At 44.8% G+C, this 26,647-nt stretch overlaps 2 protein-coding genes across 3 annotated transcripts in view; one reads left to right on the plus strand and one right to left on the minus strand.

Annotated features, from left to right (window-relative positions):
- Positions 1-7,735, minus strand: part of ARL3 (ARF like GTPase 3) — a 169,253-nt gene extending 161,518 nt beyond the window's left edge. The window contains exon 1 of the mRNA XM_078643668.1: positions 7,589-7,735. Within this exon, the coding sequence (XP_078499794.1) occupies positions 7,589-7,591 (3 nt within the window). The 5' untranslated portion in view covers positions 7,592-7,735. The remainder of the gene's footprint in view (positions 1-7,588) is intronic.
- Positions 7,736-7,936: 201 nt separating this feature from the next.
- Positions 7,937-26,647, plus strand: part of SFXN2 (sideroflexin 2) — a 182,481-nt gene continuing 163,770 nt past the window's right edge. Inside the window, exon 1 of one of the 2 annotated variants that reach the window (XM_078643664.1) lies at positions 7,937-8,275. The gene's annotated coding sequence lies outside the window, so the exon portion shown is untranslated. The remainder of the gene's footprint in view (positions 8,276-26,647) is intronic. The other variant, XM_078643665.1, reaches the window with a different exon arrangement.

Raw genomic sequence — 26,647 nt, forward strand, 5'->3', positions numbered from 1 at the left:
TAGTTTGGGCTGTCTTCACAAATAAAAGGCCCGTACCAAGTAAAGCTACCTCTCTTAGAGATTTGCATGTTTTGAAAGGCTGGCTTGTTTACTGACTTCTTTACAACTAATCTCCAGAAAATAATTAAGTTTACAACTCAAGTAACTGTACCTTCTGCTTTCCTGAGCGTGGCAAACAGCTTTAAATGACGTTGCAAGATACATGATAAAATAAAAGAAGTACTGGGAGAGGGGATAATGACGGAGGCCCGGAGGTGTCTGCTGAATGTATGGGAACCCACAGACTTGAATGGATATTTGAAACAGTGGGTGACGTTGGCATGCATGGTGGCGAAACTAAACATTGCCCAGCTGTGGGGAGCCAGCCAGCGCCCCGGATTACTAAGTGGGCTGAAGATCTAGATTGGTGCATGTTTAGGGAAAGGGCAGTGTTTGTAGCCAGGGGATGTCCGGAGAAATGGGGGAAGATATGGGGAGCATGGAATAGCTATCGTGGTGATATATTTACACCCCCAAGGCGGCAAAGGGAAGAAGACCCACCGGAATCCATATGAGTGGTAATTGCTGATTTTATACGAATGACAACCAAAACCTCACAATGATGTCAATTGTCGTTCACCCGATGCCAATGTTTTTCTTTTGTTTTATTTCAATAAAAAGATTTCTAAAAAAAAATAAATGACGTTGCGAATCATACACACTTTCACACAAAGGTGGATAGTGGCATTTGTGCTGCCATTCGTTGCATCCTCTGATCTTCCAGCAGAGCAACTTGTTCTGTGGGTGACTTTTTCAGCCCTGTCATCATCATAAGTAATTTATTTGTCTGTGGCCACATCAATATTGTAATTCGTTCCCAACCTTTAAGGTTAAAATATGCTTAACCAATTTGTCAACAGAAAACCATATTGTTCTTAAGCAACTCAAATACAAATGTACGTCTGAATCATGAATGAGTGGTTTTCATGACTCACTCGCACTAATGAGCATTGGATTAAAGCCCTTTTTTCAACAAGGACTCCAGCACTCCCATTTAAAGGAGTAGTCTTTCAGTGAGCCCTCTTTACCAGTGACAGTTGTATTCCTTAATTATTTTTTCTACATTTTCAGAGTGTCTAGGTACCCTAAATTATACTTTGTCCTGATGATGACCTCGAAAATCATTTAGAAGGTCGGAATGTCAGCAATACAGCAATCGGACTGGGTCTTGTACTGTGTTTCCAAGATATGAATCTGTGTTTCTATATCAAGGAACACAGACTTGGTGATTTGTTCTTAGTTGATAGCTTTCATATATAAACATACTCGCATAGCACTGTCATTTCTCACTATGTGTACACTTTTGTGCACTAAGAACTAGTCTTGATTTGCACTACTTTGAGACCATAATAATATTGTTTTTGGTTAAGCCTTGTTGAAATAGTCACTGAATGATCTGGAAATTGTATTGCTAAAGATTATAGTGGATAGATTAAAAAGAAGAAGAAGTTCCTAGTGAATCATTATTTGTCAATGTAAAAATGATCATACAGAGCAGGCCGGCAGGGCTCATTCACATGCATGAGTTGGCCCAGACGGTGTTCTTGCAGAAGCACAGCCAACAGATGCAAACAAGACATTCAGGGTGTTAATCGGCTACTCCTAGCTCTCTGCAAGACTAATTGTGATGGTGCTTCTCCATCAGCCTAGGAGAAAAGAATGTGCTCCTGCTTAGGATTTGTCTGTGCCAGTCACCTAGAGGTGGAGTCTGAAGTAACATCTTTCAGTGCAATAGTACTGGCAACAAGTCACACAGTAATCACATCACAGAAGCGCAGCTGTCCGGTTGAGGGGAGGGAGGTGGACAGAAAAGCTGGAATTGAGAGAAATGGGTAGCCAGACTTGGGGAATGTGTATGCCAATGTGCTCTGAGACCATACACTTAGCTGAGGTCTGTGTTTATGGTGTCTATCCATATATTCATAACTCACTTAGTAGTGCTGCCTTAAGAAGTACCTTTCATTCAATTAAAGTGCGCTAACTTATTGCCCAAAAGCATATTTAAATCCCCATTTAAATCTTCCATTATCTGAAATGAATTGCTGTTGTATTTGCCTTCAACCCGCTTTGACGAATGCTCCTAGCATAATTTCTCGCATAATTTCCATAGACCAATATCTCCTGATCTTAGTTAAACATCTTAAATAAGTCCTAAAATTGTTTTCAGGTTTTAAAAATTGCAGAGAGATATGCAAATTCCTTCAACGAGAAAAAAAGTGAAATTGCAAATGTTGTAAGACTTTCAGTAGCACTGCTGTTGAATCTTAAATGTCATGAAACCGAGGAGAAAAATCTAAACTACAATTGACTAAATGGTAAAATAAGCAATTTTTTTCACACTGCTAGGTAGTTCTATAAAAGTTGTGGTTAACAAATAAGAGTAGTATATTGTGATGGGCATGATTTTATGAAGTCTGAGAACCTGCCCCCACGTATCTGGCTTACAAAAATTTTAGAAGGTCTTAACGCAAGATGCAGCCAGAGAGAGTAAGAAGGCACACCCCATTGTTTCTCTTTTTTTTTTTTAAACGTGAAAGTTACATGCACAGCAGCACCTTGGATTAATAAGACATGCTTCTTATCCTTCTAATACTAAAGTTAGGCTTGGTCTCCAGCTAACGCTCCTCGCATAATGTTTACTATCTGTAGTATCAACCCCTCCCTATTTTTGTGCCCTGTTCTCACTAGTACCTACATCCAAGGCCACTGGAATTAAGCAATTCTGCTGCAGTTGTGAAATTATTTTATTTTTTGCATAATCATGGATTTACTGCACTTGCTACATAATCCACTACCATTTTGCATAATTTGCAGAGTTTAGCAAGAATTTTTATTTCTAGCTCAAACATTATCAAAGGTTACTAAAAACGTAGCCACATGTCAGAGCTGGTGGCGCCCGGTGCAACAATCTTTTTTGGCAACCTCTCCAATGATCTCCCTGTCCACGGATTCTCTCACTACCACCCTCCAATGCTGCCCCTTGGCTTTCCATAGCCCCTCGTCTCACATAGATTTCATTTGTTTTATAGCACTTCTCATACCAGTGTAGGGTGTCAGAGCACTTTACATCACACACATACATTATACAGAGATAATGAATTATACAGGTTTAAATCACCCTATAGGAAATGTTACATAACACGATGAGAATTGCAAGGTGTAGGAATCACACGTCATCCATACTAGTAGGCAGTAGAGTGTTTGGTCTGGAGACGCATAAACTTGGGATTTAAAACGTACCACAGTAGTTGGGGCTGGCCTTACTCTTAAGAATGCATTTCTACCCAATCAAACCCTTTTAAGCAACATTAAGATAATGAAAGTCTGGGGGGGGGCGGGGGGACTTAACATTCTAACATTTACCATGAAGTTTGCATGCAGCTCTTTGATGACAGTTCATGGGTTACTGTACTATATTTGAATTATAATTTATGAACCTCAGGTAAAAGAATCTGTGTGACAGAAGCAGTAACCCACTGTGCTATCCACATAAAATGCAGTTCTTTGATTTTCATGGTACACGTTCTTTGCAGAAGGCACATTAACTCTCTGTGCTACTTTTTGAGGAGTCGAAACTACCAATATACAAAACTCCAATCCCTCCTTTCAGTAGGAACATTAATCACCAGAATTATCTTGACATTTGTATTGTTGCCTTAAAACTGTTGTACACACAAGTAACACTGCAGAGCTTTTAAACCCATTATTTTGAAACACAGCACCCCCCCACGAACTCAGCGCCAAATATAGCTTTACCAGTCACAAAGCCGACCCTGACGTGTTGCTGCAAAGTGGTGGGTCGTCTTTCCATTAAAGATTGCTGTATATAAGTGCTAAACGTCTACTAATGAAGTGAAACCTCTGAACAGAGAATGATAACATTAAAAAAAAGTGCAGTTATTCTGCTAGAAATGTACTGCATTACAGAGTGCAATTTGCCTTTTCTTGGCATACAATATAGTCATGTCACATATTTTGCTCTGGTCAAATAATGCCCATTTCCGGGAAGGCACAGGAAGCTAAATTTTCAAATTGCAGCAGTAAGATATTACCATGTAAAGTAAAGTTTAAGCCCTGGGTGTTGGCAATTTTTTACTGGAAAATGTGCTTACAAATGTACTATTACTAAATTTGCAAACACATTTCCAAAATATCTTTGGGGGAGGGGGGCAAAGTAGATATCTGCCCACTCCAACTATACGGTAGACTTTATGTGATACAATTTGTGGGCAATATTAGCATGTGATGTGCTCTTACACCATTTGCAAATATATTTGCTTCTAAGTTCTCCTGCCCAGGCAAGCCAGGCTCACCCATGCTCTGAAGTCAATCATCACTCCTTACAAAGTTTGATGCACCGTTCCTTCATGAGCTCCCTGCTATGGTGTGCCAGTGACATTTCAAGTGACAACATTTTGTCCCACCCTATGAGACACATCTATCCTTCTGTGGCACACAAATGCCTCCTTACACCATAATACCAGAGAAGAGGGCGGTAGAATTACCACCTCCTGTGTTTGTGCATACAGATACCAATCACATTTTAAAAATGTAGACTGTACCTCTTCACACATCATCTATCAAAGGAGATTACCTCAGACTTTACCTAAAACACAATACCTGCACACCCTAATTCCATATGCCAACCTGTACAGACAGGACGAGATATCATTTAATATGCCACTCATTCTAACCCAGAGGTCTCTAAACTTTTCAGTAGTAAGAACTACTTGAGCTTAATGAAAATCATTCTGAGCTACTAATATTATTAGTCTTGTAACAATGACCATTTCAAACATAATTACATCAGTGTCCATCCCATGTAAGATTTTCAGCAGTGATCAGTCACCTCATCATTTAAAAAAGGCTTTGTCAATTTGGAATATCTCTACATAGCTAATGCCTAAGAGTCATAACTGCAATCCATTCAATACCACGGTCATAATATGAGCAAAAAGTTTCCCAGATGCCACTTTTATGTGCTTTATATGCTTTAAATATATTTTGCAAAGTCTACTTTTTTTTTCTTTCCCACTTTTTTAATTGTGGTATACATTTATCAATTAAACCAATAAAACACTTTTAATATAATAGGCTGGGCTGCACACGGGAGAGTTAATTACAGGTATTGGGAGAACTACTAGTGGCTTATTGGAGAACCCTGGTCTAATCTTATCCAATTAGGTTAGAGCAGTACCTCCAAAACCTTTTAAGGCCACAACCCAGTTTTTTGGAATGATAAACTTTTGCGACTCACCAAGCTTTATTGGATATGATGCAAAAAGAGCAACTGATGGACAGAATGCTGAACAATGTCAAACATTCACCCAAGTACAGAGTTCTGGGCCTAAATCTAATGTTTTTTTTCTCCCTATACCATTACAGTTTAAACCTAGCCAAAGGCAAATCAGTCTTGACCTTGCTCCTAATGAGAACAGTCCAACCCAAACTGCCAGGCAGGGTCTAAACTGGGGTGGCATGGTGAGCAAAAGAACGATGGATTTAACCCAGATCTCTTCACTGGGGACAAAAGTTTTGATTTGTTCTGTATTCCGTACATCATCTGTGCATCTTTTGCATTCTCACCCTAAGTGCCACTGGATTCAAGCTTGCCTGGCTGATGAGGGGTGAAACCCCGAAACCGATCCTATGATGCATAATTCTGGTCCAGGGAGGACCTGGCTTGGCAATTTAGGCTGGACAGTTTCCATGAGGAACAGGGTCAAGACTGATTTGCATATGGCTGGGTCTAAACTGGGATGGCATGGTGACGGTGAGCAAAAGAATGATGGATCAAACCCAGATCAATTAACTTGAGGTAAATGTTTTGATTTGTTCTGCATTCCATCCATCATTTGTGTGTCTTTTGCTCTGTTGGATATGAGGCAGGCGATTTTTTCAATGTAACTAAAGCATCATGTGACTTATGTCCATGCCCTGCTGGAACTTGCAATAGCATTCCCATTGCAGAGTCTTGCTAAGGCTCATGCATGAGCGTTAGCACTACACTGCCATAGGCCAGCTGCTGCAGGACCGCCCGACCTGAATTCCAGGTGGATTCAGTCAGGTGTTCACGATTTGACAGTGTGGCGCCAGGGCACTGGCATGGCAGCCTGCTGCCACACTAAAGTCATACCAAGGCCCTTACTATATTAAATCAAATAAAAGAGGTTTTTGTACAGCAGACATGCTAAACTCAGATATTTTAAGATGCTCTTGCATGTCATAATCAAGAAATAGACGAATCTGTGAAATAAAATATTTGGTTAGGATCATATAATTTGAGATGAGTTTATGGGTCGAGCCATAGTTAGGTCAAGAAGACTATTCAAGTCACTAGACCTAAAGGTCTGCTAACATTTTTTCTGATTTTTCAAATTTAAAGGTATCTTTACTTAATGCTTGGATTTGCATGCCCCAGCAAAAATCAGCCCCCGACCAACAGTTTGGGAAACACTGGGTTAGGGAGGTATAGACAGAAGCCTAAGCATCGCTATAGCTTAAATGCATGCGTCATTGGGCAAGACATAAAATTCAAAGTCCCGATTACTGGACAAAAATAAGAAAAGTCTTCTAAAGTCGTGTCCCAAACGAATATGCTCTCATGGAGCACAGTTGCTCTAAAAAGTCAACAACACTCGCCTCATATTCTGCACACGCCACGTGCAAAAAGAACCTTAGCACCCAGATTGCAGACAACTTAGAGCACATATCGTAAGTACCTCCTATTTCATTTGTTAGATGCAGGCAAATAGAGATGTCGCAGGACTGTTAAGAGTTATCATTTCGGTCCTACTCAGTCTCTTCTTCAGAGATACAAGATCCACGTAAGTGGTGGGTATGTACTTTAGGAATATGTGAGGCAACCACGAACACACCTTCAAACCTCTACAAAGGACAGGCCACTTCTGTGTATTGTCCCATATAGCGACATGGCGGAGTAATGTCGGAGAAGAAATTACTCCATGAATGAAAGGAAACAAATATTAATAGCATAGAAACACACCAGTAGCTAGTCATGCCCACTAAATCTAAATTTCTGGTTCCTAATATTCCCTGCCAGTTCTGCAAAACATGAAAGGCTCCGGGAATTCCAAAAGAGCACTGTAGTAAATTGAGAGCAAAACAATACCATCGATATATACACAGAAGACACTCAGGATGGTTGCGGAGGTGGCAAAGTCTAACAAATATACCATACTCTACATGCCATTGGTTACTTCAGCCTATTTTAAAAAAAATTGACAGCTAATGTATTTTAATGACGGCCTTTGTAACTTGCTAAGAGGCTCTTAAAAGGTCCATAGCCCACAGCGTGCTAGGCATCAGGACAGCCCTTTGCATCCCTGAATCCCGTCCCATGTTATCCTTAACGTAACCGGCAAAGTAACACAGTAGGATGTTGTGGGGTGGCCCTCAAACCTGCCCCAGCCCCGAGCACATGTTTCGGTGATGCCACGTATCCCGAGCCAGTGACTTGAACCGCCCATCGCAGCCCCCTACCCTCCCTGGCAGAACCCCTGGCGCGGCACCAACCGACAGAACTCACCATCCTCTCCTCCGCGACGCCAGGTTACTATGGGCAACTACGTCACCCACGCACGCCGGGAACGTATGACGTATTCAACGCGAGGGGAGGATTAAGAAAACAAGCCTGAGTGCTTATGAGGGAAATAAGACGCACGCAGGAGGCTAGGAGCGTGCCCAATAGCAGCTAAAAACTGAAGCACGTCATATGTTGGAGCGCGCGAGTGACCGCGAATAGACGACAAGAGTGGCCTGCTTTTTGAGCACAAATGCTGTGCCCTTCTTGCAACGGGACATTATTCAGTTAATTAGCAATTACATTTGCTTTGGTATACTGGAAGCTATTTTATTTTATAAGGGCGGCACACTTTTATAAGTATGACCTAGTAACGATTACGATTTTTACAAACTCGTATCCCAATAGTTTGTAGTGCGTCGTACTGATGAGGACAGGAGGTAATGAAAGTGAACTGAAAAGGGCGGACATGTTGACGTGATGGGTGGCTTGCCGAAGTAAAAATTATTGGTGAACACAGGAGAGGACATCAATGTGAAATGCAAGAGGGGCGGGACATTTACCGCGTCATTTGATGATCTTACCCACACCTAATATGGCCGTCATACTTTCCCTCCTGGTCTAGTAGTGTGGCTGTATTGGGTGGCTGCTGAAGGTGCTGGATTAGTTTCTTTTTGGAGCCTTTTGCAGCAGGTAGGTTGCGAGCCTTGTATCCTCGTAGTTGGTGTTACTGATTTTTTTATTTCTTTGGTGCAAGAGTTTTCATGGCGAGTGTTGGTAGTACTTCCACGTGTGCTGCTTGCTATCGTTGTTCATTCAAGGAGGTTGAACAGGCGAAACTCGTGCAACGTGTCGCTTCTTAAAAGGGTATTAGCATTGATTCGCTATGGGTTACCTGCTATTCATTTTTCTTACAGTCCAGTCCACGGCATAATTAGACATTTGCAAGCGGAAGCATCTAGTGTGGTTGGTCACCAGTTCCAACACCTTTTCGAAGTATTGTTCTCTCTGTTTTGGAAAAAATGTAACGTGATAGTGCGAATATTATTACACACAAAGAAATACTGCTACACAATGTTCTCTTTTCCTCTGCACTGTAGAAGTTATATGTTTTCTTTAAAGTATACGAAAGCTCTAAACGCGTAACACAGTTGTATGCCAATTTAGAATATATTTGATGGCAAAACGCACATATGTGTGTATTTTTTGTTATTGTTTTGTTTATACTGGTGCACATACAGGCGAAATATGGGCATAATGTTACAACACTACTTGGGGCCCATATATCTGACACTGCAAAATGCATTTGACAGTAAAATTCCCCGCTCTTTCTCTAGTGTGAAGTCCTTCAGTTGCATATTTACTGTAAAGATAACTCTTCCTTTGGAAAAAGGCATAACTTATATGTTAGACTAACCTAAATTGATTGTGAATCACCCGATGCCGAGAGAAAAACATTGAAAACAGGCGCACAGTTTTTTAGAGTATGAATACAGTGGAAAGAAAAACAAGCATTGGCAAAGCCAATAGGTCTTTGCTACGCGAGCCCTATTGGCTTTGACAATTTGGTTTTAGCCATATTGCACACTCGTGCGGTAGCTGTTCAGCATGGCTAAAAGTTCGTGGAATTGAGTGGAGTGGATTCCATTGGAGCAGATTGCAGTGGAGTGACGTGGATTACAGTGGAGTGTATTACAGTCTGTATCACTAAATGAAATAAAGAACACTCTCCAGCTATATATGTCATCCTTTGTAATTGTGTAGAATGAACAACACCCCTTTAATTCTGCCTTACAGCCTGCAATAAAGGCCACTCAAGACAATGTCTGCCATTGCGGAATAAATATTATCTCCTGTTCTAACAGCATGTAATAAAGAACACCCAAGACCCACTGTCCTATCTTGCTGTACTTCTGCTTGCAATAAAGAGCCCTGCATATATGTCCTGGTTACAGTATCACTGCACAAGAGCGTCTTAACTATATATAATACAAAACAAGCACCGGCAAAGCACGAATATGTCTCTCCTATGAAAGAGGTATTGGCTTTGGCAGTGTGTTTTAGCCATGTACACCAGTGTGTCTGCTGTTCAGCCTGGATAAAAGTTAGTGACATAGAGGAGAGTGGTGTGGAGTGTCCTAGACTGCAATGGCGAACAGTGGAGTGGCATAGTGTTGTGTACTGGAGTGACATGGAGTGGCGTCGCGTAGGGTAGCGTTCAGTGGAGTATAGTAGAGTGGACTGGTATAGAGTGCATTGGTGTATAGTATGGTGGTGTAGAGTGTAGGGGCATAGAATTCAATGGCATACAATAGCATCCTAGAATGAAGTGGCATGGATTAGAATGTTGCATAGTAGAGTATAGTGGCATAGAGTGGAATGGGACGGGGTGCTGATGAGTGCTGTGGAGTGATGCAAAGTAGAGTACACTGGCATACAGTGCATTGGCATAGAATGCAGATTATAATGGTGTGTAGTGCTGCAGAGCAGAAGGAATTAGAGTGCAGTGGTGTAGAGTGGTATTGAGTGCAGTAGTGATGAGTACAGTGGTGCAGAGTAGAATGCAGTGGCGTAGAGTGGACTTATGTGGAGTGTATTGGCTTAGTGTTGTAGAGTGCAGTGACATACAATGCAGTGGTGTAGATTAGAGTGCAGTGGTGCAGCGTAGCTTGGAGTGAAGTGACAGAGAAAATTGGTTCTGAGTAAAGTGAAGTGGCGTAGAGTGAAGTGGTGCAGGGTAGAGTGGTGTAGTGTAATGGCATAGCGTGATCTGGCTAGAGTGCAGTCGCGGAGAAGCAGATGCCATTATACCACAATCTACTTGTTGACCGGTAAGCCCATCTCTCATGCTCCGACACAATTATAGTACTGCTATCTCCACACCTGGTAATCTTAGAAATTGTCTTTTGCCCCGGTGTTTAGAGCATCAAATCGCTGTTGGTTGAGAACCGTGTATTCACCCTTTATACGGACCTCAACAACCTCACAGGATTCCCCGTGGCCAGGTCACCCTCGATGCACGCTGTCCTTTATCACCTAGCTGACGCTCATCTACTTACATGCAATTAAGACACCAAATAGGTAAGCACTCCTGCTTGCCTTACTATGTGGCTGCTCATCTGTTATTGTTGACTCTCCCCCCCCAATCCTCCTTTTAACATCAGGTCCAACGATTGCTTCCTGTGATCTTTGTATCACTTCGCTACATTGCCCACCTGCCAGCGCTGCTTCGCCAACCCCCCCCCCCCCCTCCCCAGCTTGACACAAGGTATTGAACCATTTTCCATCAGATTGTCCTTACCTTCACTTACTAGTTGCTCAAGGCAATTATTCCGCCTTTAATCACGTCTGTTTGATAGCCTTTGCTTCGCACCCACATTACTATGGTTTATTTCTGTTCACTCGCTAATAGCACAGCCTAATGTATTTGTGGCAAGATATATCTACCTGGATTAATGGTATTGAATTCCCGCGTAAAATCTAACTGGCCCCTTTTTAGGTTTTAACGTTCTGAAATATAAGAAACAGCTTGTCCTTTTTAGGGCTCGCGCCCTGCGTTGCACTGCATAGCAGTGCTTCGCAGCGCGAGCACATTTTGTAATCGAAAAACGGGGTTTTGAAGCTGCCCTAGGAATCACACACGCTCGTGCTTGTGCTTTTCCTTCTGTGGGCAGCTATTGGCCTTTGCGTGCGTCTTTTAATGAAAGACTGCACGCAATACGCCACAGGCAGGCGCATTGCTCCGCCCATGGTCTATTGGTGTCTATTACGCGCTTGGTGCACGTAATAGTCACCAATAGGCTGTCACGTGTGTCGCAGTGGCGCGCGCGCACCACTCGCACTGTTCGCGGGCTTTTTTTTTATTACTTTGAGACCACCTTTGATCCTGACCAGGGCGGAACTCTGCATGCCTTTGAGAGCAAGCACATGGGAGCAAGTTGGTGTCCATGGTAGCTCCGGCAATCTACAGAAAGAAACCATGAGCCGCACGGATTACTACATTTATCCTATCTCGGACAAGCTGCACAAGGCAAACACAAGCTTTTCTCTGCAAGCAAGTGAGAGACTTCTGTTGCTGCCCACCGTGAACCCTTTGCAGGCTCTGCTGGTGGCAGAGTGAGCTGTAACATAGCGTTTCGGCATTTAACTGGTTTAAAATATGCAAGTTGCTGTGAAGAAAGTAAAACTAACTGTGGATCATAAACAAGTTTCAGATCTCAACCTAATACCGCTCGCGCTTAAAGTCAGCCGCTCCAAGCACACTGCCCCACCTTCCCTCCCCCCCCCCACCTCCCCCGTCCTAAACCGCCAGACCGTTGCTGCCATTCCACCCCTGCGGGCCAATGACTCCTGAACCACGCCTAGACGCAACTCACCCCCACACCTCCAAGGTCGGCTGTTGCGAGCAAAACCCCCCCCCTAGAAACCCCGCCATCACCCACTGTGTCTTTACACCACCCCCAAGCCCAATCTCCATCCTAACACGTTATTTTACTTGTGTCGCTTCCTTGCGCGTGCTGCTCCTTGAGACTGCACCCCCCAGCCAGGTGCACGCCGACCCATGCTGCTGGCCTTTGTCAACCTCTGCCAGCAAAACACGGGTGTGCTACGGAGGCCCGAACTCCACTTCTTCAAGCAGTGGATTAAAAGGTGAGAGGGATTTCGCGGAGACACGTTTAGTGGGTGTACTTGCCACTTTTACCACATATATTTAGGGTTAGCGCCGGTGAAAAGAGGGGAATGGGGACTACAGATTTGGCGAAACATCTTTGAAACTACGACTACCTACCAAATTTTAAAGTTACTGATGGACTGGACCCCTCCCAGCCCCCTCTCTTTAACTCTTCTAGAACCCTCCCTCGGCCCCCACCTTCCGTCTTTCTCGCCTTGCCTTCCATGTCTGCATCCTCTCACCCTCCCACCATCCCCAGGTGCCTCTCTACTCGGGTTCACTCGGCAGCCTCTCTCCCCTGCTTGGACCTCGCTCCATCAGTCTCATCACTGCCTTCTTTCCACTTCTTCCCTCCATTAACCCCCCTCCTGCTTTTCGTTCTATCTTTCCCCTCCTTGTGTCTCTCGCCATTTCACTCCCCGTCCTGACTCTCTCCTCGTTTCATTCTCTGCCCCCCTCCCCGAGGCCATCTCTCCTTTCTATTCACCCCATCTCTAGACTGACACCCCTGCCCTGTGGCCTCATCTGCCCCTTCCTTTGCCTCTAAGTCCACTGGTGATACCTGGGGAGCAGCACCGGGGTGCGGAGCTCTGGGGCTCTGTAGCCAGGGAGCAGCCGTGGACGTCAGTGCACCCCTCAGTGAGAAGCTTGACTGCAACCCAGTGGTGGGACTTTACATATGACAGCGCTGTGGCACGAATTTCATCATTACCACCATCAGGAGCGAGTGTGACAGCTGAGCACACGGTGCGGATGACAACAGGTTTGATGTCACACTTTCAGCCTTTTAACCCTGTTCTTTTCATCTTGTGCAGCTTGGTTCACTGTTAATGCTTTACTCTTAGGGCCTAAACTCATAAATGCCTCTAAGGTCAAATGTCATGAAGGTTTGTGTTTTAATGAGTTAAAATGGCCGTATTTGTCATCTTGTGCAGCTCTTGATCCTGTCGTTTGGTCATTCTTAGCGCTGTAAAAGAAAGTTGCTGTGACTGTCTCAAATCTTCACCCTTTTCAAACTAAGCAGTAAGACAAAATGCAGAGACAGCACAGATGGATTCATATCGGTGACCTGCCCGTGAACTCACAGATCTTTGCAGTCAGCGTGTTAACCCACTGAGCTATTTTACCAACTGACGAACAGGAAGCATATGAAATAATTATTATTACAAACAAGAGCATACACTTGTAGTGGCATACCCTGCACCAGAGGGCATTACGTTCCTGTCTCTGACACATGACTATAGTTACTGCCATTTTGCATTACACCATTTAATTAATGCTTCACAAAAGGAAAAAAAAACAATAACATTTACAATGCCAATAGCTCAAAACAATGTGTAATTGCGAGACCTATTGCATTGTAAATGCTTTTTTGTTGTTTGTGCTGTGAAATCCGTGCAGCCTCCATGTTACTGTAGTGTCTGTGTTTTGCATCTTTTTTGTGGTTCGCATTTTCTTACTTTTCTACTCCATGCTGTGTTTACTTTTCTGTTGGTTTATAGGGTGTGAAATACGCACACAGCCTTGCTGGTTTTGTATGACTTTTGGTCCAAATGTCTTGTCTGTAATTGTCCCGGCAGAGGAGTTTTTGGGTGTGTTTTTGGCTGCTTCATGCCCACAGAGGCTGCCGAGTTTTGCATCCATAGCCTGTTCTAGTGAAGGAAACACGAGCAGCCCCACCGCACCAGGCCTTCAAAAGTCAAAATGAGTGCCTTTCTGAGTTTTTAAAGGGGTGCTTTTCCTGAGTAAGCGGCACCCCTTCCCTCGAAGTGTTTCACTTGTAGAGGGATCAGTGTGTTTGTACTCCGTCAGTGTAAAATGTGTATTGCTCCTGATCAATACGCAGTTTTTGTTACTGCTTTGCATTTGTTTGTCCCGCATGGACCTTTCTCTCACACTCCCACTACCCACTCTCATCTCGCAATACCACTGCCCTCTCTCATCCCTCCCTCACACAAACTGTCTCCTCTCTATGCTGCCTACTCACACATGCTACCTCCTCACGCTGTCCGCTAGGCTACCTCTTGCCTCACCCCCGGTGCCCCTTCCACTTTTCCCTCTATCTCTTGTACTCTTTCTCACACAACCCTCTCGCTCTCTCACACACTACTTCTGCCTCTCTCAAGTGGTTGACTCAGGTTTTCAAGCAAAGTTTCTATACCATAACTTTTCAAAGTTTCTGTCCCTCCAACCTACGCTCTCCTCCTCTTCTTTGGGTGTCTTCTGCATACACAAAACTTCACTCTTTATGCGTCAATGGCCTGCTCTCACCTTCTTTCTATCTTTCTCATACATATTTCTGCTCCTCTGTCTCAAGTTCAATAACTGCTCCCTACACAAACTACTACCTATCCCTCTCATTCTTCCTTTCTTTCTATTCTCTGCAGCTCTCACCACTATCTTTTCACCATGGCATAGAATTCCACTATACAAATACACTAGACAAAACACAAATATACAACTAACAATTAGAATATAACCTGCATAATTCCGCTCTAGTCCATACCACATACATCCACTAAACTCCAAAACAAAACACCCAGGTAAAAAACATAATTTACAACGCCAATAGCCCCAACTCTCACAAATGCGAGACCTATTGCATTGCAAATGCTTGTTAAACTATGCAACGCTATTGATTATAGCCCTTATTCACGGTCTTTCTTTATTTTTCTCCCTCCTCTTTTCCCAATTTCTGTATTTTCCCTTCTCTTGATTTAGAAATTACAGGCAATTGTTTTCAGGCACTATATCTTGAAAGTCCTGATGATGATCCTATATCTCTTGGTTAAGGATCGAAACGCTGTCGACAAGTTGTCAACCTTATACACAGTGATTTGTATGTTATATTATGTGTAAAGGTGACCTTTCTGCAAATGTTGTTTGTTTTATTGTGATTACCAGATACAGCCAACCTCATGCTGCCTGAGCCTTTTTTCGTTTTCCCTTGTTATGTGAGTTCATGGATACAGGCTTGTGTCCCGCTGTAATTAATTCACATGTTTTGCTTATTTAATTTATTTGCATATTAAATTGCCCTTATCCGGCTGGATAACTGCTAAAATATAGTACCGATTGGGGCTGTATTGATGTCCTCTTTACTCTTTACTTACTCAGGGACCACTGTCTCTCAAAATATAACACAACTATACAACACACAAACAATAATGTGTGGAAATGGCATCACCTAGTGTATTTTATGTTGTTGATCCTATTAAAGTATTTCTTTCCAACATGTAGGAAAGTAGCATCTGCTTCTTATGGTTACCCCCTACTTTTTGCTGATGTCTCACTGTTTTTAGACTAGTCTGACTGGGATCCTGCTATCCAGGACGCAGTCTATCTGCTTTCCCCCTTACAATTGCTATATGTGTACTTTAGGTACACTACAGATTGGAAACTGAGGTACCCTTATCAGTCCCTAGTATAAGGTACACCATGTACCAAGGGCATAGGTACCTCAGAGGCCTCCCATGGGCTGGAGCATGTATTATGCCACCCAGGAGAGGCCATTCAAAAGGACACAACAGCCCCGCTACAGCATATGGTTAAAGATGGTACTTCCACCACTTACTTAGATATAGGTTCACTATATCTATCTAAATCACTACACTTAAAAACATAGTCACCCCTATGGTAGGCGGGTTTTACGTGAGAGGGTGCCCCAGCATGAGCAGAGCCCCTCTGCAGCCTTCAGAGACCATTCTCCAGGGTTGTCTGTGATGCAGCCTGACACATAGGCTTAAGTGCATTATAACCTCGCGGTAAATGCTAACTTTAAAACGGCTGCTTAGAAACAGGTTGTGTTTGGTGTCAAACACCTTGGAATCATACCTCCACACCAGTAACTGGTGTGGGAGGTATGATTCTACCCTTCTAGAACCATTACTGTGGGTCACCTGTCTATCCGATACCAGCTTTCTCAACCTGGGCAGCACAAAATGGATGCTGCCAGCCACAATCACAATCCTGCTCTCCTGCTGCTGAGCCAAGCTCGAGCAGAGGAAGCATAACTATAGGCATTCTGTCACAGGGAGGTGTGACCAACTCCCAGACAGGGTTTAGTGTATTGGGGCAGGGTGGGTGCACTGTGAGAGTGGCAGACAGTCTGCATTTAGGGCAAAATTGGTGTCCCTGTGCATAGTCCAGCTCAAACCAGTACTGGGAGCCATAGGCTCCTGCTCTGGCGCGAAACTAGACAAAGGACTTGGGTGTAGCCACCCCTCTGTCCTGCCCCTCCCCTAGGAGTGTCCACAGAATCCGTCCGGTCCCTTCCCATGGGTATAAAGTGGGTTACCTGACTACATGACTTTAGAATTTACCTGGACAAGAGTCTGCTAAGAAGAAACAAATTACTTTGACTTCCTGCACATCAATTTTACGACTGAAGAATCTCCCTTGGAGTAAAGGAGTTACTACCCTGCTGCAGCAGGCACCTAAGCGCATCTAACCGACTTGCTTCTCCAGAGCTCCTGTGGATTTCAGCAACACAGGAGGTGGGTTCCTGAAGGTCCCTGAGGTAGATCTGACCTTTCAGCGATTCTGAGACCAGTATCCCTCGTGGGGGCTGTGCAACCCGAACCCCTGTGCACTGCGTACATTTGCAAGTGCATATGCTTTTTGGCGATCCCTGCATTGGACTCCGTGTAGTCCTGACCCGAGCGGTATTTGCATAGAAGATATCCTGCCTCCACTTACCGAGTGCTCTGTGAGCTGGTGCTTTGTAAACTTGCTTGAGGTCTCCTCGCGATCCCTCGCCCGTTGGCCTGTGGGTCCTGGCGAGGGTCACCTTGTTTGTTCTTGGGCTTACCTGGTTACGCCTGACGTTCCCCGACTCTCCCTTACTTGGAGAGTCCTCTGGACCTTGCTGGTCCCCACCGTAATCTGCTTACTCTGACCACGTGGTTTGCATTTGCCAAGGCTTGTTGGTGCTCCAGCCGGACATCGACCCCCTCAGCCCTCAACATCCTTCGTGGGACAGCTCCCATCCAGATCCTGGCCATCATCGACGTCTCCTGGTACCCGTGGCAGCAGAGTCAAGCAACCCTTCTTCGCCCCTGAAGCACCCGACACCTGTGGTCATTCGGATACCGAGCCCCTGGTCACTTGTTGTGACCCAGACTCTGTCCCCTCTGATTTCAGGGTCCTCTCACCTCGAATCCAGGCTTGGATTCCACCAGACACTCTTCGCCTCCCTGGCAGCAGTACTTCCTTGCAGCTCTCCATTGAAAACGACAAAGGTTTCTGACACCACTTGACCTCTATGCACCCGGATCCTCTGGGATAGGTAACACGGGTACTCCGGTACTCACTGGTGCGTTGGCTCTAAACCTTCTATGTTCCAAAGGGTTTGCTTGAAGTCCTCTTAGAAGTGTTCTTAAACTCTAACTTTACAACCGCCACTTTCCCAAAGAGTTGTACGGAGCACGTGGTCGTGTTTCCTCACGGCACCCGTCCGCCGTGTGCTCCCTGTGTCACTCCTCTGGGTGGTTCCTTTGGGTCCCAGCTTCTACGTGCTCTAGGCACTGTGTCTATTGAAGTCGTAATGTTATACAATTTTTTTGGGCTGGCCTGAGCCAGCGCGCATGCGCTGCTCTGTGAGGCATTTTGTAAGGGCTTTTAAATTCCAAACACACGCTTGTGCGTGTGCTTGGAATTTATCCCTTGCTATTGGGCTTTGCGTGCTGTCTTTCTAAGAAAGACCGCATGCAAATTGGCCCAAGGGGTTGCATATCCTGCCTTCTCTAATCTGTGGCCTAGGGTCCACGGGATCGAGCATGAGCCCCATATGTTTCCAATTATCGCGTTGCGTCTCGCAGTCGTGTTAATTGGAAACATATGAGCAAACGCTGCGCCTTCACTTTTGCCACAGCGGGCACAAGCGTGCTCGCGTACGCACCACTTCCGGGCTTGTTTTCATTGCTAACATCCCAGATGAGAGTCCCCAGGAATAGGTATTGGTCAAAGCACTTAAGGGTCACATGAGATTTCCCCATAGAAGGCAAGCACTGTATGTACCCCGCCCCGAATGGCAGGGTTTGTGTGGTCTGACTCAGCAGTGTATGACTGCATCCCCAGCCTAGCCTGCTTTAAGAACGACCAATCGTCTGACGTCCACAGAGCTGGTGTTCTATTGATGGGCGTGTTAGTGCAGTTAGATGTGTGCAGATAAATTGACTCGTGGAATGGCGGAGGGAGCAGACCCTAGTTAAGTTGAGGAGCTAGCTACTGACCTCATTTGCATCACGTTTTCAGAGAATGGCTAACTTACCCTCCCCATATTGACGGGGGGCAAAAACTTGACATTTCATTCCTATATTGACGAAATTAATCACTTACCCGTCCTCAAAAAGGACTCCCACTCCCACACCCTATTGTACGGCTCCCCCCTGCCGGAGGTGCTTGCAAGTTTTGCTTTTCCATTTCATGAGGTGCAGGCAGATTCACGTGACGTAACCCAGGTCCTCCTTCCGGAGGGAAGCGTCAGTTCCGGAAACCCCAGGAGGGAGCGATGCTGACAGTCACAACAAGGAGCTAGGGCGGGAGGGAGATTGCCACTTGTGGGGATCACAGGCCTCTACCAGAGCTGCTTCTGTTCAGGACTCTACTGAGCATGTACCCACCCACGTGCCCGACCATCGGAGCAAGCAGGTATTCAACCTACTGAGCTTTCCAGAGACATGCATTGGTTACTGCATTGTATATTATATGTCCGTACGTGTGTTATTTTACACGTGTGACGGCATTTATGGCTCGGGAAACCTGCTGCTCATACATAAAGCATCTTGCGGTTCGGGCGACGTTTGCAAAAAGTTCTCTTAGGGTTTTGTGCAATTATGACGTAGTACTGGTTATTCTGTATATTCCACCTATACAGGGCACATGAATAATACCATGCACATGAATAAGAGTCGCTAATTGTGACTCTGTACAGTTTATTATTCAATCAAGGATTTATAAAGCGCGGCAAATCACCTGTGAGGATCTCATGGCGCTAGAGATATTTCACACCTGACTTTGGAATGCAATAATTTCTATGGAATTAGCCCCCCGTGTTTAACGCTGTTTCCCGACACAGCACTCCCTCCCGCAATGGTTCTTCCGCTTCCCCACTCTGGACCCTGCTGCTGCGAACTCAGGCTGCACCCCAGAATTTCTGTAAAGCAGCCTTTCACCCCAGGAACCTCCGGTATGCAAGTGTCCCACCTCTAAGAGTACACCCCCTCCCCGGGCAGCTTAGTGCGGTATCCGTCTGTCCTGTCTGCTCTTTTGAGGAGTTCCTCTGCATGCTGTTTGCTCAGTGCTGCAGCCAGCACAGCACTCCCTCCCGAAACGGTTCCTCCGCATCCACACTTTGTCCCCTAGCACTGCGAACACTCCTTTCTGACCCCCAGCACTCCGTTTCTCTGACAGTTCTCTGTTGTTTGTGGTTTTCCTTCTCTCTCACCCTGTCTAGTCTAGCACCATTTCCTATTCGCTCACCCAGTGTCCCTTCCATTCGCTGTTATTTCAATTTTCTGACCACTCTGGTTTCTTTTTTTATTATATTTATTTTGTAGTTGTATATAGCGCCAACTCGGCCCACGGGTATTGGAGCGCTTTACATAAGCAGCAGTTATATAACACGAGGTTACTTTTTATGGGCACTTGGAGATGAAGTTATTTTCTGTCCCCAGTCCTCCTTCCGTTTCTCCTTTACTCTCTCTCTTTTTTCGTCACCCCCTCCCCATCTTTCATTCCCCTGTGACTGCGTGTCTTCTTTCTGTCACTCAGTTTCTCGTGGTCTTCCAGGTACCGGTTTTAAATAACACTGGTGCAGTGCTACAAACACGCAGCGCTTTGCGGGAGAGGGGACGGGGTGTAACAAGAGAAGGGGCAATTTATAGGTCTTGGGGGTGTACCGTTCTCATCCCTCTGTCTATCATTCGATCTCTTGTTTTCTTGTCCCAATGTCTGTCTTTGCGTTATCATTCTGTCTTTTTGACCATTCCATGTATGTGTTTGCACCTATAAAATAAATTGCGTGCCCCGCCTGGGTGCTGCTGTCTCTTTGGCTCGCAGTGCTGAACTCTTTCTTTCTATGTCCTCCCACGCCCATCCCCACCCACAGGCTGGCTTGGGTGAGGAAGCCTCAGATAGTGTGGCTGAACTCTCGGTCGACTATTATGTTTTGGGGACTCACTGCACTGTATGTGGGTCTCTCTAGCCGCACTCTCTTCATAATGCTCGGCATCTTAACTCCCTGTCTCGTGCTCCACGCACCTTCTCTTGATCCACACCCTCAAACTCTCTCTCTCTCTGCATGTCTCATTTCCCACAGCCAACAGTTCTTAATAACAGAAATTCCCATGTCTTTCTCACTACCTCTGTCGTTCTTCCTACATCTCTCTTTCTTCTCTACTCCTCTCTCTTATGTTCCAGGGATCAGCCCCTTGCCTCAGTATCTCTCTACTGCTCCTTACCCCTCAGTCTCTTACCCACACTCTGCTTCTTGCTACCCCACTGTCTCTTGCTTTTTACACCTCCTTATTTACCCTCTACCTCTTTATGGTCTCCATCTTTGTGTCTTTTGCACCCTACCCACTGTCTCATGTTACATTACCCAGGGGTGTGGAATTTATTAAAATATCTACTTGTCCATGGGGCAGGTTGCTTCACGAATCTACTTGTTCTGTAACAAAATCCACTTATCCCTCTGGTGCCATGTAGTGCCAGCAACACATTATGGCACCAATCTCATTATGTTGGAGCTCTTATATAGCCTCTCTGATTATGCAGGGCTCATACCATAGTAGTGTTTAAATACTAGCAATCCCTATAAGTTTCCGCAGATATACATACTGGGACTGAAGATAGTGGCAAGCAATAGATCCAGGGTTGGAATACCCTCTTGAGTCTGTGCAAACCTTCTAACTTGCATGTTTTAAGGATTTTCAACAACTCTTCTCTAATATTTTCCCATACTGAGAAATGTTGGAAATTTCTCCTGACAATGGCGGTGGTAAACCTTCTTCCAGAGTTGGGGAAAAAGTGGTTGAAGGGAAAATTAACTTGAAAACACTCTGGTTTTTGCATTAGCTAATCTATACATGCATATTTGCTGATGCTAAAATGCAGTTCACAAATATTTTCTAGGAGTACAATTTCTTGCCCTACTTCTGTGAATTCACGAAAGACATATAGCTGCACTTAATGCATGGTGGTACTTTTGAGACTTTCTTTAATAATTGGGCCCCTAATTTGGTCTGGTGTTAACCATGACCGTTTGTGTTTATTAAAATTCTCTCTCTCTCTGTATCGTCTGGCTTCACTGCGGTGACAGCATTCTGTCTTTTACAAGGAGCATATCAGTACTCGGAGTAGTTTTGTTCAGTGCCAATACTAATGTGGCAGTGTGTGCTTTTTTGAGAACAAAAACTATTCTTTGCTTTTGCCAATGTTTTTTTATAATGGTGAGGGCCTGGAAGCTCTCACATCAATAAGGTTTTACAAAATCCATGCCAAAACAAGTCACGCATTGCCAAAACTAAAAGGCCGACCACCAATTTCAGACCTACTGGCTTTGCCAATGCTTGTTTAATTTTATGTTTCTCATAACCTTATTGAAACTGGTTACACTGATTTTGCAATGTGAATATTTTTGCGAAATACTAGCATTCATCAACACATTTTGCTAAATGATTCTGCTAAGAAAGGCTACCTGAAATTTTACAGTAGTTTAGCTAAATGTTTTTTTCCCTACTTTCATTTGTTTAGGAACATTTTATATTGAAAGCAAAGAATCATTAATGTTGCTTTCAAGCTTCTGCTAATATGCGCATCTAATCAGAACATTCTGGGAGCATTATGCATAGTCTCATATTGCTAAACTTTGAAACCGTGTGTACACATTTTTATACTAGAACCACTGTCAGTAGTGCAGTCAGAACTTACATTTACTTAGAGCACTCGCCCTAATAATAAAGACTTTTAATTAATGAACCATGAATACAAGTTTGAACAACATTAACATATGCACATAAACATTAACTTAACTGCAGGCAGTGTCCTTCCCTGACCCTTAATGTGGTACTGCAAACTGGCAGCCAAAGGGTTTGTGCTGCAAGGGGTTGGGCCTACTTGTCCCAAGGACAACATACACATTAAAACTTGTTGCCCTTGACCCCAAACAATATGCCCTGGTCGTCGGGCTATAGGAATTCCACATCCCTGTATTACCCCTATATTTTGCTTTCTACCATGTCTCTTGCTGTCTACCCTCTCTCTTTCCTCTAGCACCCTCTTATCCTCATACTCCACAGTCTCCTGCTCCCTGCCCCACTGTCTCTTGCTGCATACACTGCTGTCTCTTGATTCATGCCCCTCCCTCTCCTGCTTCCTACCCCTGTCTCTTGCTCGTCACCTTGCCCCTCTGCCTTTCTTCCCCTCTTTATTTCGTTCCTTGTCCCTCTCTTTCTCTGTGCCATTCTCTCTTACTACCCACTCCTCTGTCTCTTGTCCCTTGGCTCCTGCTCCCTACCCCTGTCTCCAGCTCCCATCCCCTGCCTCTTATCTATCTGTCTCCTGCTCCCTACCCATCTCTTCTGCTCTCTACCCTTCTGCTCGCCCACCACACTTTATTACCTGCCCCTAGTACTTTCCCTAAATTATGGGAATTGTCAGACTCTTCCTTCCAGAGTCAGAATGAGCCGATTTGCTTGTGAGAGACCAAGAACCTCCTCCATAAGAGACCGCATAATGCAGGCCTCAGCCAACGGAGAAGGTTTACCAGAATCAGCCGATGTGCTCGAGAGGGGCCAAGAATCTACTCTACAAGAGACCGCGTACTGCCGGTCTCGGCCAACAGAGGAGAAAAATACATGGAGGAGATAGGCGAGGTCGCCGCACCCCACTGTCTCACTCCCAAGGAGACAGCACAAAGGTAGGTGCCTAAGACACTCTTACTGCCATATTTCAGAGGATTCCGTAGGAGAAGTCTGCAAGCATCCATAAGGAATAATCGGCAGCGCAGTCAGTCACAGGCCGCCCTTTAACTCTTTATCCGGTTTTGCGTTCGTGCCACATGCAACGTGACTTGCAAGGCATGCCGGAAATGTAGTTCGCAGCCGCTCATGCTTCCTAGTACAGCGTTTAACCGGTCAGCGTGTCACCGGCCTGCAAATTCTGACAGGAATTACCTGATTATTAACAGGATAATGTGCTGCATGCCTAAATTTAAGTTCCCCAGGGCGAGAACTATTGGCAAACCAAAGCGTGTTTTAGTATATGGTTTGGTCTCTCCCCTGGAGCCCGCTGTGTATTGTGCTACTTACGGATGTTCTATCGTTACAGTATTGTTTGCTTTATGTTCTAATCTCGTGGAGAGATAGTTATATTAATAAATACATATTTGTCAATAACTACTGTGTGGTTCTCCTGTCATTTAGTAATTCAGGAGGTGATATTCTAGGAAAACAAGTTGCTTTACATTCCTTCAAGATTAAGCCTGAAGGCTGCTCTCTACAGCTACCGCAAGGATAGCTTTCTAAAGGTTATCTTTGACCTCATACATCATAAGGGTTGTGTGGACTGGTCCACGGTGCCCACTTTAATTAGTGGACAGCATATACCAGGCCACCTTCTCACATTGGTGTGCAGCAGTTTGGGATTCAAGCCAGCATTGTTTTACCGGATAAATCTCGTTGAGTGATTAACTGAAAACCACTAAGTATTAGGTACATATAATACTAAGATTGGAATAAGTAAGTTCTACTGAACTTGGAGTTGGGTAAGTCAAGGGTCCAGCACACCCTTTCTCCTACTCAAGAGAGTTTAGTCTCCACTAGGTTAGGTAGGTGCCTACACCACATAACATTAGTATGTCTTCTAGAGGAGAACCAAGTGACTCTCTGCCAACTAGGTACAATGGAATTTCATTTTTAGTATTCAAAGCCATGTGTGTATCTAGGAAGTTGAGGACAGGGAAAAGTGCCAACACCCAACGCCTCATTGAGGTTTACTCCTAGATGACCTTAGGAAGACCCCAGGGTCTGATAAGGTAGATAGAGTGGGTAGGGCGGGGAATGAGGATAGGCTAGGAGGTCTCACCTTCTTTTACCAAGAATCAAATCCCGACCAGAAGAATCAAGATTCTAACCTGGCAAATCAGGACCAGGAAGAGAATAGGATGGCCTTGAGGGCCCTCTCCTTAATGCTCCTGGTAAAATTCTGAGTTTACACTGGAGACCTAGGTCTCCCTCTGAAGAATCTAAACACTTCCATATCTAATAAGAGAGAGAACTCTTATGACAGACAGTGCCAATTCCTAGAGCTTGAGAAAGTAAAGCTTAGGCTCAAAAGAGCAATTGGCATTGGATAAGGAAGCCATAGTGCCCCACAAAGCTAGTAAAAAATTGAGACTAGAGTACCATTGTGGCAGCAACAGTGTCCCTAGATTTAAGGAGTATACTCATGATCTTAGGAACCTGAACAAGATAATCCCTCCCTACCAAAGTGGGGATGATATCCACAAATGGATAACTGCACTAGAGATGGCCTGGAAGGTACAGAGGGTCCCTCAAGAGCAATGGGCAGCTATCTTGTGGCTCTCCTTTGCTGACAAATGTAGAGATAAGCTCTTCAATGTTAAAGAGGGGGATGCTGACAATTATTCAGTTCTGAAGAGTGCTCTCATTGATGGGTTTGGCTTAACAGGATTAGGTTCAGAGACTCCCAGAAGACACAGACGGAGGACTGGGTAGACTTTCTAGATTGTGCTACTAAGTCTCTGGAAGGCTGGTTATTTGGCAGTAAAGTGAATGATTTTAAAGGATTGTACAATTTAATTATGAGGGAGCAGATTCTTAATAATTGCCAAAATCCGTTGTTGCATCAGTACCTGGTTGACTCAGATCTGACCTCACCCCAAGAATTGGGAAAGAAGGCAAACAAATGGGTCAGAACCAGGGTGAAGCAGAAAGCTCATAACCAAAGTGGCGACTTCAAGAAGCAAGATGCTAAAACTTCATATAGGTAGGGTAGGGAGAAGTGTAAAGACCAGAAGTCTTCACAAGGGCCCCAAGAACCTGCCTCTGGGGGTAGTCACAATCTAACAAGGGAAAAGGCAAAAAGAAACCTTGGTGTCATATCTGTAAAGAGAAGACCCACTGGACAAAAGATGCCACTTGTCCAAGGATTCTACTCCAGCCACCACTACCCTTAAGGCAACTGTCCCCCCTAGCTCAGTTTCAAGGGGTGGTACTCAGAACAAGGGTATAGTAGGGTTGACCCTTGGATCTGAGATGGATTCTGGCTTAGTCAGAATTCCAACTTAGGCTGTTTTAGTCTGTGATGGAGCCATGGATATTGCCTCCTTGTTTGTCAGTCCCAGTAATCTGGGCAAGTACAGACAACAGCCTTTGATCAATGGTAAGGAGGCCATGGCATACAGGGACCCAGGTGCAAGTGTGACAAAATATCTTGTGGGTCCTGAACAAATCATACTTGGTGAAATGTACCAAGTGGCCAATGCAAGCAATGTCAGGACAGACCATTCCTTGGCAGTTGTGTATTTCAGCTGGGGTGGGGTAACTGGCCCTAAGAAGGTTGTGGTTAGCTTAGACCTCCCCGTAGAATGCTTGTTGGGCAATAATAATAATAATAATAATGTGATTTATAGAGCGCGAACAGCTACCTCACAAGGAGGTGTCTCAGCTTGGGCTGAAGTGGAACTCAGGACAAATGCTGAAATATTGGGCATCTCTGCAGATGTGTTTGCAGTGACTAGGTCACAGGCAAAAATGTCTTCCACTGAACAGGCCCTGGATTCTGAAATAATGGACCAGGTGCCTTCCAAGGGAAGGGCAGAAGGGGTAAGGCAGTGTATTCCCCCTGCCTCCGAGTTAGGATCAGTCTCTTGAGGGAGATGATCTCGGTCCCTGTAAAGGTATGGTCTCAGAGGAACTTGAACCTGATCAGATTGAGTTCTTGGGGACGGGGGGCCCTCCCAGGGCTAATCTGAGTCAGGAGCAACTGAGCTGCCCCTCTCTTGAACCCCTTAGACAGCAAGCTGCTGCTGAGAGTGCCAGTGGGTCCCTCTGGATCTACTGGGATGATGGACTTCTATATTCAGGGGGTAGAGACCCCAAGCCTGGTGCTACGAGGAGGTTGGTTATTCCTCTGAAGTTTAGACGCTTCCTATTAACACTGGCACATGACATCCCATGAACAGGACACGTAGGCCAAAGTAAGACCTGGGACAGGCTTGTCCCTCACTTTCACTGGCCTCACATGTCTGAGAACACAAAGGAGTTTTATCGCTTCTGTACTACTTGCCAAGCCAGTGGTAAGGCAGGTAGTACTACAAATGCTCCCCTGATACCACTACCTGTGGTGGGAGTTCCCTTTGAGAGGGT

The sequence above is a fragment of the Lissotriton helveticus genome, chromosome 5_1, assembly GCF_964261635.1.
Source record: "Lissotriton helveticus chromosome 5_1, aLisHel1.1, whole genome shotgun sequence".
In the NCBI taxonomy this organism is placed as follows: Eukaryota; Metazoa; Chordata; class Amphibia; order Caudata; family Salamandridae; genus Lissotriton; species Lissotriton helveticus.